At 42.7% G+C, this 16,699-nt stretch overlaps 1 protein-coding gene across 1 annotated transcript in view; it reads right to left on the reverse strand.

The window, feature by feature from the left end:
- Positions 1-11,016: 11,016 nt before the first annotated feature.
- LOC140185451 (layilin-like) overlaps positions 11,017-16,699 on the reverse strand; it is a 43,202-nt gene continuing 37,519 nt past the window's right edge. Inside the window, exons 5-7 of the mRNA XM_072238792.1 lie at positions 15,307-15,384; positions 12,380-12,482; positions 11,017-11,984 (exon numbers count right to left, since the gene is read on the reverse strand). Of these exons, the coding sequence (XP_072094893.1) occupies positions 11,654-11,984; positions 12,380-12,482; positions 15,307-15,384 (512 nt within the window). The 3' untranslated portion in view covers positions 11,017-11,653. The remainder of the gene's footprint in view (positions 11,985-12,379; positions 12,483-15,306; positions 15,385-16,699) is intronic.

The following is a 16,699-nucleotide window of genomic DNA, read 5'->3' on the forward strand; positions in this document are numbered from 1 at the left end:
ATAGTGTTGCAGTCAGTGAAGAGTGAGTCGAGCAGGGGGTTAAGCACACAGCCCTGTGGTGCACTCAGTGCTGATGGAGATTGTGGAGGAGATGTTGTTGCCAATCCAGACTGACTGGGGTCTGCACTCGGGGAAATCCAGGATCCTATTGCACAAGGAGGTATTGAGGCCCACGTCTTGGAGTTTACTGATTAGTTTTGAACAACAGTTCAGCATGGACTAGATGAGCCGAAGGACCTGCTGCTGTGCTGTCGTACTCTATGACTCCTGTTTTTAATTCAACATACTGTATTTACATTTATGAACCTTGTTTTGAACTGCCCCATCTCGCCACTGGCTCAGTAACTTTAGAAAGCCCCATCTTGAATCCTTTTTGTTTACTTCAGAAAGCTCAGTCCCATTCAATCTTCCCCGATGACTGCATCATCTCTATTTATGAGAATCTTTCCCGCACTTTCTGCAATGTTTAAATAACTTCTTTGTAGTGTGGAGACAAGTGCAATCCAGCTGATATAAATTGAAATGTACATTCTTGGCTTGCTGATGTCTTTTATCCTCTTAGAAATTATTATTTTCTCTTTTAATGGCTTTATCATTGTGTTCTGCTGTTTTATTCAATTCAGCTGTGGTTGTCATTCTCTTTGGTTCCCTACATCAGTACTTTTTTTGCACTCCAAGAAACGTGGCAGCCTTATACCTCATACCTCATATCACACTCCTGCATTTCCTTCTGACTGACTGCTGCAGAAAGAAATAGGCAGTGCAGGGACATCAGTCAAGCTGCAGGCAGTAGAATAGTGGTCAGCAATGTCCAGGTGACTGAGGAACTGAGGATCATAACCCTATTATATCATCATGGGTATTCTTTGAAGAGAGTGAACCCTTGCAAGGCAGAAGGTCCTGACCAGGACTGTACATAATATTTTAAGAGTAGTCCAACCAATGTTTTATACAACTGCAGTGTTAAATATTGTGAGAATTTCTGCATCCACCACCCTCTAAGGCAGTTTGTTGAAGATTAGAACTATCTGCCGGATGGATATTTTCCTCCTCAGATCCCTTTTAAATCTCTTACTAGTTCCACTTCCTCCAAACTAAAGGTGTAGCTATGGGCACCCGTATGGGTCCTAGCTATGCCTGCCTTTTTGTTGGCTTTATGGAACAATCTATGTTCCGTGCCTATTCTGGTATCTGTCCCCCACTTTCCCTTCACTACATTGATGACTGCATTGGCGCTGCTTCCTGTACGCATGCTGAGCTTGTTGACTTTATTAACTTTGCCTCCAATTTTCACCCTGCCCTCAAGTTTACCCGGTCCATTTCCGACACCTCCCTCCCCTTTCTAGATCTTTCTGTCTCTATCTCTGGAGACAGCTTATCCACTGATGTCTACTATAAGCCTACTGACTCTCACAGCTATCTGGACTATTCCTCCTCCCACCCTGTCTCTTGCAAAAATGCCATCCCCTTCTTGCAATTCCTCCGTCTCCACCGCATCTGCTCTCAGGATGAGGCTTTTCATTCTAGGACGAGGGAGATGTCTTCAATTTTTAAAGAAAAGGGCTTCCCTTCCTCCACTATCAACTCTGCTCTTAAACGCATCTCCCCCATTTCACGTACATCTGCTCTCACTCCATCCTCCCGCCACCCCACTAGGAATAGGGTTCCCCTGGTCCTCACCTACCACCCCACCAGCCTCCGGGTCCAACATATTATTCTCCGTAACTTCCGCCACCTCCAACGGGATCCCACCACTAAGCACATCTTTCCCTCCCCCCCTCTTTCTGCTTTCCGCAGGGATCGCTCCCTATGCGACTCCCTTGTCCATTCGTCCCCCCCATCCCTCCCCACTGATCTCCCTCCTGGCACTTATCCTTGTAAGTGGAACAAGTGCTACACATGGCCTTACACTTCCTCCCTTACCACCATTCGGGGCCCCAGACAGTCCTTCCAGGTGAGGCGACACTTCACCTGTGAGTCGGCTGGGGTGATATACTGCGTCCGGCGCTCCCGATGTGGCCTTCCATATATTGGCAAGACCCAACGCAGACTGGGAGACCGCTTTGCTGAACACCTACGCTCTGTCCGCCAGAGAAAGCAGGATCTCCCAGTGGCCACACATTTTAATTCCACATCCCATTCCCATTCTGACATGTCTATCCACAGCCTCCTCTACTGTAAAGATGAAGCCACACTCAGGTTGGAGGAACAACACCTTATATTCCGTCTGGGTAGCCTCCAACCTGATGGCATGAACATTGACTTCTCTAACTTCCGCTAATGCCCCACCTCCCCCTCGTACCCCATCCGTTATTTATTTTTATACACACATTCTTTCTCTCACTCTCCTTTTTCTCCCTCTGTCCCTCTCACTATACCCCTTGCCCATCCTCTGGGTCCACCCCCCCTTGTCTTTCTTCCCAGACCTCCTGTCCCATGATCCTCTCATATCCCTTTTGCCAATCACCTGTCCAGCTCTTGGCTCCAACCCTCCCCCTCCTGTCTTCTCCTATCATTTTGGATCTCCCCCTCCCCCTCTCAAATCTCTTACTAACTCTTCCTTCAGTTAGTCTTGACGAAGGGTCTCGGCCTGAAACGACGACTGTACCTCTTCCTAGAGATGCTGCCTGGCCTGCTGCGTTCACCAGCAACTTTGATGTGTGTTGCTTGAATTTCCAGCATCTGCAGAATTCTTTGTTGTTCCAGTTCCCATAAACCTTTTTGGGTCATGTGCATTTGCAAACCTACTATTCATTTCTATGACATTCAGATTAAGAGCATTAATGTACATAAGAGTGATGGACTCAGTGCCAGTCCCTGTGGCACATCACTGGTCACGGGCTTCCCATCATGAAAACTCTCAACATTACCCTCTGCCTCCTATTATCAATTTGCCTTTCATTTGTGGAGGAAAAATTAAGCTTGAGTACTGGGGTTGGCAGAGTCATGGGGATGGTGTGATGGGAAGCAGAATAGGTCTATCTTCCTTGTACTAACCAACAATAGATCATGTTTTCCGAATGAACCGATTGTGTAGGTGCTAACTGTTTGAGAGGCAACGTGATTAGCAGATTGTCTGGTACTCTGAGCAATGAGGAAGCAATTGTGTAGGTGCCAATGTTGTGTAAATCGTGGAAACAGTGTCTGGGACTGGCTGACCTAGTGTGATTAGATGTACTGTATAAATTTGAATTTTAACCTTATGTTGGCGGAGGCATGTGGGATGACTCCCATGAATTCATGTAATAAAGGCAGTAACTAGCTTTGAGGACTTTGCCTACTTTGTTTGTTTGGTACTAAATTCTCTAACACATTTCATGGTAAATGTTGTGAAGTACATGTAGCTCCATAGCAATGTCCTCATCAATAAACTTTGTCACTTCTTTGAAAATTTTAATTGGTCAGACAGGATCTTCCCCATTAAAACCATATGATTCCTACTTTTCCAAGTGTGGAAATCTTACCAAAGGTAGTGTATTTGGCCCAGTACATCACAGGTAAAGCCCTTTCAGCCATTGAGCACATCTACATGAAATGCTGTCATAGGAAAGCAGCATCCATTGTCAGATATCCCCATCACTCAGGCCATGCACTTTTCTCACTGCTGCCACCAGGTAGAAGGTACAAGAGCCCCAGGACTCAAACCACCTGCTTCAGGAACAATCACCGGACTCCTGAACAAAAGGGGATAACTACACTCACTTGCCCATCTAGGGTGGGAAGTTCAAGGGGGACATTAGAGGAAGGTTTTTCACTCAGAGTGGTTGGTGAGTGGAATACACTGCCTGAGTCAGTGGTGGAGGCAGATACACTAGTGAAGTTTAAGAGACTACTAGACAGGTATATGGAGGAAGGGTTTGAGAGTCAGCACAACATTGTGGGCTGAAGGGCCTGTACTGTGCTGTACTATTCTATGGTCTATGGTCTATTGAAATGTTCCCACAACCAATGATCTCACTTTAAGGACTCTTTATCTTATTATTTCATGTTCTCATTAGTTATTGCTATTTATTTGTATTTGCATTTGCAGTTTGTTATCTTCTGGTTGATCTTTCATTGATCTTGTTATAGTTACTATTCTTCAGATATGATGATATGCCCACAAAAAATGAATCTCAGGGTTGTATGTGGTGACATGTATATACTTTGATAATAAATTTACTTTGAACTTTGTGGATTAATCCTGTCTCATAGAGTGGCACAGAGTTATAGAGTCATACTGCAAAGAAACAGGCCATTTGGCCCAAGTGGTCTATGCTAACCATGACTGCAATCTCATCTAGTCCCATTTGCCATTGTTTGATCCATACCCCCTGAAACCTTTCCTATCTGACACTGTCCAATAACTTCCAGTAACTTCCCTATGGTTGATGTTAGACTCACTTTAGCACTTTTGCCAATCACCTTCATTCTTCTTACCTAAGCTCTTGACCTCTCAACTACTGGAAAATATGTTTCTCTATTTACCATATCTACACCTTTCGTGGTTTTAAATAGCCCCATCAGATCTTCTTGTGACTTTTCCTGTAGCAGGGAGAACGATCCCAGTCTTTCTGGTCTGTCCACCAAATTGAACAGCACAAGAGCTAAAATTTAATCTCAAATTTAAAATCCAGTCACAACATCACAAGCTAGGTCCAGATTGGAATCACATACAGAGATCCATTGGATAACTGAAGCAGTCAGAAATAAATTTAACCTTTCAAATATTGCTATGGATTGAGAAATATTGAACTAAAACATTACGGGTCTGTAAATAAACCTATTCACAGTTTAAAACAAACATATCTGTGTGGACTGAAGAAAGGCCATCTTGTCTTAGAGGTGGAAGCTTACTTCAGGAATGTGATCTCACAGTTTGTGGCTGTGATTGGAACTCCCCTTGAACAAGGTAAATGAATCCTGCGGTTAGCAGTCAGAGGGGAGGGATCAGTGACTAGAATGCTGTTTGACTGCACAAGCTTCTCCAGCTTCACACTTTTACTGACGTCCACACTGAGGCTGCAGAAGACTGGGCGATGTCAGTGACCAACACACAGAGCCACCAGATCTGGAACCTTGGTTCCAATCCAGCCCACATCACTGGCACCAAGATCCCGCTTTCATTTTGCTGAGGTGTTGAAAGGAAATGAGATTCAATTCACTTTCAACTGGAGATAGAAATAAGACAGAAGCATCATTATACACAGAGAGAACCCAGACGAGTCTGGGACATGGACCATTTAATTGTACATACTCTGGCACATTGCTGCAAGAGGGCAGAAAGCCCCCACTATTTTGAGAACTGCTTTACAGGATTTAAGTGCTGCTATTTAGGCAAGCATTTAGTGGCCATTTCTAATTGCTTTTGAAAAGGTGAGATGAGAGGTGTTATTGAACTCCTGGTTTCCTTGCGTTTTGTGATTTTGACTCAGTGATGGTAAAGGGAAGGGAATATACCTTCAATAGCCACTTTACCTAATTAAGTGGTCACTGAGTGTATGTTCGTGGTCATCCACTGCTGTAGCCCATCCACTTCAAGGTTTGACGTACGTGGAGAGATGCTGTTCTGCACATCACTGTTGTAACGTCTGGTTATTTGAGTTACTGTCGCTTTCCTGTTGGCTTGATCCAGTCTGGCCATTCTCCTCTGACCTCTCTCATTAACAAGGTATCTTTGCTTGCAGAACTGCCACTCTCTGGATTTTTTTTTGTTGTTTTTCGCACCATCCTCTGTAGAGAAAATTTCGTGTGTGAAAATTCCAGGATTTTCCACATTCCACATTCAAAGTCACTTAGATCACATTTCTTCCCCATTCTGATGTTTGGTTTGAACAACAACTGGACCTCTTGACCATGTCAGCATGCTTTTATGCATTGAGTAGCTGCCAAATGATTGGCTGATTAGAGATTTGCATTAACGAGCAGGTGTACTTAATAAAGTGGTGACTGAATGTAATTATGTTTGACTTGGAGGGGAACTTATGATGATGTTGAACCCAAATGCTTGCTGCCCTTGGGGCAGTAGAGGTCATGGCTTTGGGAGGTGCTGTTGAAGTTTTGGTGAGATGCTGCAGTGCACCTTGTAAAGCAGAGAAACTACAGTTTTCAGCAAAGAGGAGGTGCAAGTTTTGAGTGGTGGATGGAGTATCAGACAAGTAGTTACCCAAGTACCTTGTTACATTGCTTGTCCTGGTAGATGGAGTATTCAATGCACTGCTGTCTTGTCCCTTGTAGGTGGCTCTGAGGAGTTACTGGATTACAGTATTTAGTCTTTGCCCTGCGCTTGTAGGCATACATGACTGTTCCATTTAATTTTTTGTCGATTGTGATGACTGGATATATGAAATTCCATTGACATAAATATTATTCCCATGTATTAAACTGTTCTCTAGATCTTCATGCATGTGCTCGTGGATTGCTTCAAATCTGAACAACTGCGAAAGCAATTGATCTAAGCTTGATGATGATCTGAGCTCAAACAACAGGAATTCTGCAGATGCTGGAAATTCAAGCAACACACATCAAAGTTGCTGGTGAACGCAGCAGGCCAGGCAGCATCTCTAGGAAGAGGTACAGTCGACGTTTCGGGCCGAGACCCTTCGTCAGGACTAACTGAAAGAAGAGTTAGTAAGAGATTTGAAAGTGGGAGGGGGAGGGGGAGATCCAAAAAGATAGAAGACAGGAGGGGGAGGGATGGAGCCAAGAGCCAAGATGATCTGAGCTTGCTCTTTTAAGTACTGCTACATAATTCGACCAACACCATCTATCACTTTTCTAAACACTGCTGCTGCAGCTATTAGCCAGATTTGAGCATCTTGCTTGTGGGCAGGATTGACGAGTCAATTTTTATGTTGCTAATGCTGTTATGGTTGGATCTGTTTAACTCAGCAAGAGGCATGGCTAATCCCAAAACACATGTATGTGCAAACACAAGACCCTTTGCTTTATTCTGTGCTCTGAGCCATTCTTGATTATCTCCTGGGATGGAGGAATTTGCTTTAACGTTTGTTTCTGTGATGGGGTGGGGGGCTAAAGGAAGGCCAAGAAGGATTGTGCACAGCCCTGCTAGCTGAAGAGGATTGTAAATGTTATTTGTCCCTCAAGTACTGCACTCTGCCATTGTTGAAGGTGTCCAAGTTCATTGAGTCCTGTCCTATTGGCTGTGTAATAATCCATCCCTATTTACAGCTGAATCTGGCAGGTCTGCAGTGTAACTTCACCCAGTCTTTCACTTCATTTTTATATATATTTGGTACTAACTCTCTACACTCCACACTCCTTCAGGGTTGGTTCCTTTGGCTGGACAGGACTGAGGAGTACAGAGTGGAATACAATTCTACACAATGACAACACTGTACAACTCAGTGGAGTCTCTCCTTACTATGAAGACAGGCCTTTGGAAAGAGTTTTATGCTTTGTCTTTTTTTAAAATTTAGAGACACAGCGCGGAATAGGTCCTTCGAGCCGCACCGTCCCAGCAACCCTCAAGTTAACCCTAGTCTAATTATGGGACAATTTACAATGACCAATTGACCTACCAGCCGGTAGGTCTTTGGATTGTGGGAGGAAACTGGGGCACCCAGAGGAAATGCACATATTCCACAGGGATGATGTACAGACTACATAGAGATGTTGTCGGAATTGAACCCTGAACTCCAAGCTGTAAAAGCATTACGCTAACCGCTAAGCTACCGTGGCTCCCTTATATTAAGTACACAATATAGCACATTGTACAATGCTTCCATGGATCTGAATTTTGGAAGTGGAGTGCAATGTTCACCGTCTTCCGCGGACTTCACTTTTCAGCTATGAATTTCAGGATTTGGTCGGCTTTGTTGTAGCAACAAACTTACCTCATCAACCAACACCAAGCCACATGCACTCCGTCTATTCCAACACTTAAATACAGATTGTACTTCTCATTTGGATAGGATTGAAAATGTAGAAACAGTAAGAGAAAAAAAAGTCATTCAATAATTCACTCCACTAACAAATGCGAATTGTCTCAGAATTTAAACCAGGACATCATTGAAGTTCTGTGAACTAGCAGCAGATGATGTGTATATGACCACAGTCTGCAAATCACAGCTCAGCATATCTCTCACTCTACCATTACTGTCAAGCCAATGGATCAATCCTGATTCAATGAGAACAGGAGGGCATGGCAAGACCAGCACAAGGCACACCTGAAGATAAGATGGATTATGTACACGCTGAACAGTAAAAACATTACCCATCGCCACAGCTAAATGATTTCACAGCTGATGGATGAGGTCAAAGCTCAGAAGTCCCAGCAAAACTAGTTGTGAATGGTGATGGACTATTAAACAACTAATGGAAGAAAAGTCTCTGAAAAGTCCCCATCTTCGGTGATGGGGCTGCCCAGTGGGAGAGTGCTAAACAAAAGGCAGAAATGGTCACAAACATGTTCAGCAGAAAATGCTGAATAAGTAACCCATTTTAGTTTCGGCTTGAGGTTACCATCACAACGGAGGCCAGTTTCGTGCTATTTTGATTCATCCTGTGTGATAGCAAGAAAGTGACTTGCCTCCTGATGCTTCAAGACCTTTCCACCATTTTCAAGGCTCAAGTGAGGAGTCTGAAATAATAGTTGTTCCTTTTCATGTCTCGCGGCGCATCGGGCAGCAACTTTGCCGTTTCTTTAGCACCTCGTCTGTTTTGTTCTACGAGGCCGCGCTGCTGGCTCGACACTCAACCTGGCATGGATGGAAAACGTACAAGGAGTCGGCCAACTAGATTCGAACCCAGGCCCACTCACCCCGAAATCCGGTGCGGATGCCACGACACAACGGGCTGGCTAATACATTCAATGGGCCTGGATAAGAGTCGTGCTAACAACTTGAAGGAAGCTTGACACCATCTAGGTCAAAGCTATGACTAGCATCGCACAACCTTAAACATTTACTCTACACACTTCCAATGCACAGTGGCTGCAAATTATATCATCTATAAAATGGAATGCAGTTACTTGTCCAAACTATTGCAACAGCAATTCCAAACCCAACGCCTAGAAGCATGAGGGCAGCAAACCATGAAACTCCACCACATGTAGGTTCCCCTTCAAGTCATACATGACTTAGTTGTTTTTTTTCATTGGATTTAAATCCTGGAATCCTTTGACCAACAGCAGTTATAGACAAACTCCCATATATTTATAAAATTCTAACGTCTGAAGTATGCACATACAGCTGTTAATACCAAAAGCAGAATTAGCTACCTCTCTTCTTTAGTAATTGTTCTTCCTTATCAGATTCATGTGCTTTTGATGTAATTCATTACAATACCATTGCAGTATAGTTACCAATAACAAGTACCTTTTGTGCATTTTCTGACTTATAGACCAAATCAACTTATAGACATCTGTAAAAGTGGAATCTGCTTGGCACCTTGGAACTGCCTGTATATACATTTCAAATAATTCATTGGCTATATGAGTACAGCAAAAACAGTCTGATAATGACAGGAATTGTGCTATTTGTAACAATGAGGTGTTTACATTATAAGGTACATGAACAGATCACTTTGTATATGGAACAAATAACAATGTATATAGAGGTTCTGAAGATTTTTTTGTAAAGACAAGAATATGGTTGACATTGATCACCAATATCCACGCATGAATTAAACTCATGTATATTTACATGCAAAATTCCAGAACTTGCTGACCGAGGTGCATTATTTCAGAACAAACTATGCAAAAATTGCATCTCATTGGCAACTCACTGTTCAAATACACCACATTGTGTGATGGCATAAATACAAATTAAACCTGTCTATTCCAGTCTAGAGATCATTTTGAATTATGTAAAAGCATAATTTTTCTTGGGATTGAAAATTCACTTCTGCATGTTGGAGTCTTATTCGTTTCAGATATTAATTATTGTTAAGAGACTTTTTTTTAGAATTATATAGAAATTATTTTGTTTTTTCTTTTTTTCTGCTGGTGTATTTTCTTTACACTCTCTCCGCTTATCTTTCTTTTCCTTTTGGTATAGGGTTACAGTAGGCTAAATTATTAGGCTTAGATGTAGATTTGTGTTCAAATCCCACTGACTTGGTCTGGCCTATATCCAACTCTAGACCAATGGCAATATGGGTGACTCTTAACTGCTCTGTGAAATTGTCTCACAAGCTATTCAGTTGCAGAAAGCTGTAATGAAATTCGTCACATAGTTCAGAGAGATGAAAGTTCATTAATACCTGATGAAGGATAGTTTAAGTGATGAGCCAATCACAAACAAGAAAAAATCTGCAGATGCTGGAAATCCAAGCATCAGACACGAAATGCTGGAGGAACTCAGCAGGCCAGGCAGCATCTACGGAAAGGAGTACAGTCAATGTTTCAGGCTGAGACCCTTCCTCAGGACTGGAGAAAAGAAAGATGAGAAGTCAGAGCCTCCATCCTGAGGAAGTGCCTCAGCCCAAAATGTTGACTGTATTCCTTCCATAGATGCTGCCTGGCCTGCTGAGTTCCTCCAGCATTTTGTGTGTGTTGTTTAAGTGATGAGCACTGGATGCTGCCCTTGTTTGGAACACCAATATCCCGCAAGAGGATATCTAATTTGACCTTGTATAAAATATTCTTATACTTACATATTTTGATTCTTAATGATCCTGCAGTTATTGGTTAAGGAGATACAGTGTTGGTTACCTAGCTCATACAAGTCTCAGAAGCCCTTTGCAGGATATGGCAATACTTACACTAACCAGCAGTGTAAAAAAAAAACTCCATGAGCAAGTGGAAACCATGCACAGCAAAATCTGTCCAACATGTTCAAAAGTTGAGTACTGAAGGTGCAGAGGTCCTTTGATCTTTTCTGATCTTCATCCTGCTCCGGCACTTTATATCTCAATTACACACTGCAACCAATCACTAAGGTCTTAGACAAGATGATCTTGTAAATAATTTTCTCCTTTGGAAGATATGGGAGAAAATTAAGTGTGGTTGCAAAAATCACTGACACATTTGCCAAAGTAAAGGCTATGATTTGTAACTGGAATAGGCAATGCAAGTTTGAGGCCACTTTACAAGTTTAATCAAAGTTCTGGAACATACTTGAGTTTCAGAAGAATTAGCATCATGCCCTCTCTCAGGCTGAAGGTCAGTCCTGAGGTGCTATAGAAGAAATTCTGTACATTTATTAAGAGTTCTAACATGTCATAAGGTATACAATGCCCGGAGAACCACAATGCACTCTGATCATTTGTATTAATTAAATATGGACTTAAATATGCAGCTTGTGTCTTAGTGTCAAACAATGTGTGGGAATGCATTCGAAGCATGCTCTCTCCAGTGTGCTAAAAGAGCAAGAACATTCAGTGATATTCTGGGCAGAAAAGGTTTACATGCTGACATGAATAAACTAGAAAACATTTGAACCACATCCCTCTCACTCACAGTCAGCTCCATCTCTGGAACGCCCTGGGGTCTCTTCGATTTACTAACTGGTTAGAGCCTAGCGTTCAATTGCTCGCCGATAGTTATAAAGTGTCATTCTCATAATACCAATGTCATTAGATGTTTCTCTCTGTATCTTATTGCACTGAAAAAAAAGGAATGGACTATTTTGTCCAGTCAGGAGTGCATCATGTCCATGAGGGGAAACAGTCCCTGGACAACTTGATCCTCACAGCTGCACCTTGCAGAGTCCTAGTAACCATAGATCTCATTCTCCACCCATCCTGACTCTTTGCTTCTTGGTGCTTCCTCATTGCAGGACTCATAAATATCATTTGTCACAAAGCCGCTCTCAGAGCAGTGGCCATGCACGTTATCATACTCTCCAGACAGACTGTGCAAGCCTCGATTCGCCGGAGTGGCACAGAATGACGTGTTCCTTATGTGAGGTCGGGTCCCGGCCAGGTCAGCTTCTGACTGCTTTCTGATAACATTGTAAATCTCCAGGTTTGGCGACTGGTTTCTGACAGGCTCCATCCAGAAACTGTGCTCTTTCTCCACATTCGCACTTCTTTCCTTCTTCCTTCAAAAAGAAACGCCACCAAAATGAATTACAAACAAGACTGGGACAAATTTGGACCAGTTCTCCCTCTCGTTGAACCCTAGTTGTCGAGGTTGGAGCAAGGGGAGGGGGAGGGGCGTATTATGCATTCAGGATGGTGGACAGCCTTTCACTGTGAGGGGTAATCACTGCGTGGGGGTGTGTCTGCTACTGTGAGGCGAGTGAGAGGAGGACTGTCACAATTTGAGTAAGGGTGGTTTGTTACATCTGGGAGAATGGGTGGTCTGTCAGCATCAAAGTGTAGTTGGGTGATCTCTCCATGGGGGTTGAATGGTCTGTTACTGTGGGGTGGATGGCGTGTCCGCATTGGGGGTGGGCCGTGTGTCAGTGTGTGGTTGCTGTCATTTCCAATTTACCTTCTGATAAAGAAGCGGAAGCAGAAGACCGCAGCCGAGACGAGCAGCAGGAGAAGAAGAGGGATGGTTGGAATGATGATGTAGATGATGTTGAGAGAATTGCCTACAGGAAATAGATATTCCAATTAAAAAGGTTAATCTAACCTCATGGAACAAAGTGAGAAGACAGACCAGATACAGCTGATCTGAAATCCTTCAAATTGAAATGCTAAATACAGCGCTTCCAGTGTACATCGGTGTCTTGTTTAATTGTGATCTTTTCCAACTCTACCACTCTTTCAGGTAGCAAATTCCAGATGTTACCATTCCCTGAACAGAATGTTTTCTCATTTTCCAGTGATACTATTATTTCCAATTATCCCACAGGTTTTGCAATGCTCTGCTCAGGAAAATAGGTCCCACCCATTTGAAAAATAATTCTTAGTCTCTCCCCAGCCCAATAAACAGAACCCCAATCTATCCAGTCATTTCTCACAGCTGCGATTCTCCAGAGCTGGCAATCTTCCTCAGAAAAAGACAATATGCATCCACGCCATCTAAATTCCTCATGATTTTAAACATTTCTATGAGGTTACCCTTCAGTCTGCTATACGCCAAGGAATAAAGTCCTAAACTGCACAACCTTTCCCTGAAACTTAGGGCTTTGAGTCCTGGCAAAATCCTCATAAATATTCTTTGAACATTTTCCAACTTAATGGCATCTTTCCTATAACAGGAAGATCAAAATGATACACTTTGGATGTGGACTCACCAAGATCTTATACAACTGCAACCTAACATCCTAATTCCTGTATTCGATACGCTGACCAATGAGGGCCAGTGTGCAAAATGCATTCTTCACCAACCTGTCTACCTGTGGTGTTACTTTCAGGGTCTCTCTGTTTGACAACGTTCCCTGGGGACCTGCTAGTCATAGTGAAAATCCTACCATGTTTTGACTTCCCAAAATGCAATACTTCTCACTTCATCTGCTAGGTAAGGGAGCCGATGAACAGTAAACTGAACACTGTTTGCCATTTCTCAGCCCACCAATCTAGCAAATCAAGATCTCAATGTAATTTTTTTATAATATTCTTCACTGTCTACAATACCGCCTAGTTTAGTGTTATCTACAAATTTTAGTGTGAACTGCGTAGTACTTTCCATATTACCAACAGTGCACCTTTGAAAGATTGGTCCTGGATTGTTACTATGTTAACTGATCCCAGGCTGTAGAAACCTCCAGAACCAGCTTCAGGAGAGGCATATTATGCAGCAAAAAAGAAATAAAAAAATCAGGATTCCTGTAGTGTAGTGGTTAGCACAATGCTTTACAGCAGCAGCCACTGTCAATAAGGGTTCAATTCCTGTAAGGAGTTTGTACATTCTTCCCCTGACCGCCTGGGTTTCCTCAGGGTGCTCTGATTTCCTCCCACATTCCAAAAGTGTATGGGTCAGAGTTAGTAAGTTGTGGGCATGCTACGTTAGCGCCAGAAGCATGGCGACACTTACAGGCTGCCCCCAGCAAATCCTCAGACTGTGTTGGTCATTGATGCAAATGACACATTTCACTGTATGTTTCAATATAGATGTGACAGCTAACCTTAAAAAAAAATCCAGGCTTGGGTTTCAGGTTATCACAGGATTCGTATCAGTTGTGACCTTGTCCCACTGTGACCATAATTTTCTCTTTAGATGTCTACATGGGCAAGTGTGAGGTATCAGGAGAACCATCGTTCAATATGGGTCAGTAGGAACTGAGCTCCAGTGTCCAGGCTGGAGTTGGTGCTGCCCCCCAGTGTTTGCTTGGCAGAAGGCAAGCTGCATTGTGGTCAACTGCAGATTTCTCTGGCATTCGTGGTTCAGGTCAGGACTTTTTTTTTGTGTGGCTGTTTCTCACTGATATCTTGATGTGCTTGCTATCTTGTATGTGCTATGTGTGGTTTCTGCTGTGTGTCTGTTGGTATTCTGTTTTGCACCTTGGCTCTGGAGTAACACTGTCTGGTTTGGCTGTACTCATGGGTATTCATGTATGGTTGAACGACAATTAAACTTGAATTGAATTGAAGTAGACACCTTCAAGACAATAGGGATCCTCTGCCCAAGTAAGGGTCAATACCTTTGGGAAAGATAGAGATCAGTTTTTCAGGCAAAGTCTGTACATTCAGGAGAGGATGGGGAAGTCCATATTCCAGTGAAAATTAGTCCCTAGAAGAGAGGACCTATACCTCAGTAAAATTCTATGTATTTAAAATGGAAACACTACCACGGTGATAGTCCTCACCCTTTGTAGAGGATGGAGGTAATTACCAATGAGATTCAACACGCTTAGAAGAGGAAAAGACCTAAATTCCAATAAAACGCCAAGTTCAACAGAGTTCATGTGTCCAGTGACAGCCCCTTTAGCCGAGGAATGAGCCTGTATCCTGGCAGGAATCAATGCCTTTAGTCATGCAAGCAATTTGAACCCCTTTTAGTGTAAATGCCTTCCAACAGCAAAGACAGTATCATAGCTGAAATGGTTTATTAATAAAAATATTGTCTAAAAAAGTGCTAGTCAGATGATGCCTGGTGTCCTTGGACATCAAGTTGCTGCAACTACAGATTGTTGGGACCTGTTTTTGATAAAAACTCCCTGATCAGGGATCGGTGCACCAAAACTTGATATGGGGGGGGGCAGAAATAAACACGAGAGGCAGAAATATGTTCCGAGCCACATGTGTAATGCACGGTCAGGTAGTGTACAAACACTTATGGGCTGCCCCCACCACACTCTTGGGTATGTTGGTTGTTAAATGATGCATTTCACTGTACGTTTTGATCTATTTGTGATAAATAAATCTGAATCTGTACTCAACTTCTAAAATACAGGAAGGCAGGGTATGCCACCATACCATACTCTTAGTGCATGATTTGTATCCCATACTGCCCAATATTTCTGTAGTTACCTTCGGATTTGTCAATAGTTACAGCTGAGTCCTTCTCGTTCTCAACAGATGAGGAAGTAACTGGAATTGCTGCTTCTTCTAGAAGAATTAAAACACAAAGAAATTTAAGTTCTGACTTTGTTCCTTGTCAGTGGTTAAAGAGGTTCAGTGTTTCACACATTCACTACTGTGATAGTTTGCTTAATGCAATGTAATATCTGGTGCATAGTTGACTGGCACATTCAGAAGAGTTGGTAATGGTGTGTGCATCCCCATTTTACAGTGGAGCTTTGAGAAATTAATGAACTACCATTCTTACTATGTTGTTCAAACCTTCCTCTCACTGTTTCATATGTAAAGATTTGGAAAGATCTTCTATCTTATTAATTTGTTGATTGCTAACTTATACTCAATTCAAATACTACAGATGCTAATAACCCAAAATAAAACCTAAAATGTTGAAAGCTCCCCAGAGGTTGAACAATATCTGTGGAAAGATTTAACATTTTAGGCTGAAGAACCAAAAATGTGCACTCAAAACGTGAGAAAACAAATTAGTTTAGAGAAGGTGGGGGAGGGGTGGGTTGGAAACGTAAAGTATCTCTGATATGGCGAGGGCAGGACTGATGCGGCGATTCTCCATTTACAAAGTCTTCTGATTGGTTCAGTAATGAGGACAACAAGAGAGCAAAAAAAAACTGTGTAACTTGTAAGTCAGAGCTTTTTGCAGAGGACTGAAAACCAAAATAGGCAATGCTGGAAATACCTAACAGATCAAATGGCATCTGTGTTATCAGAAAAAAAGGTTAGTTAATATTACAGATGGCCAACTTAATCTGTGACTCATTCTTTCCCTTTACAAATTTCCATCTTCATTTCAGATGGTTAATGGCAAACATCCATTACAGACTTCCAGAGACTTCTCGACGATACTTCCTCCCACCTTGACTTCTGCAAGGACTCCATTCCTTCCTCCCGGTCCTTAAGTTTCTTTGTTTCTGTTCTGATGATGAGACTTTTTGTACTGGTACCTCTGAGATGTCTTTCTTTGCCTTTAACTAGCTAACATTGTCTCAACTGCATCCTACATGCTCCCTGCCCCTCTGCTCTCTGGGCAGAGCAGGGATGGAGTTCCACTAGTCCTCACTTTCCAACACAACAAGCTCCACATTCAATCAATTATTCTTTGCAACTTCTGCCATCTTCAATAAGATACCGCCACCAGACACATCTTCCCCTGTGATCCTCTTTCAGGTTTCTGGAGCAACTGTTCCCCTTTTGAATCCCTGGTCTGTTCTTACAACTCCCCCAGCCACTGCACCACACATAGCACTTTCCCACGTAAATGCAGGAGATACAACACTTGCTCTGTTACTCTGCCCCTTCCCAACATTTGGTGTACTGTATTAAGTTT

The sequence above is a fragment of the Mobula birostris genome, chromosome 20 (genome assembly GCF_030028105.1).
Source record: "Mobula birostris isolate sMobBir1 chromosome 20, sMobBir1.hap1, whole genome shotgun sequence".
Classification (NCBI taxonomy): domain Eukaryota; kingdom Metazoa; phylum Chordata; class Chondrichthyes; order Myliobatiformes; family Myliobatidae; genus Mobula; species Mobula birostris.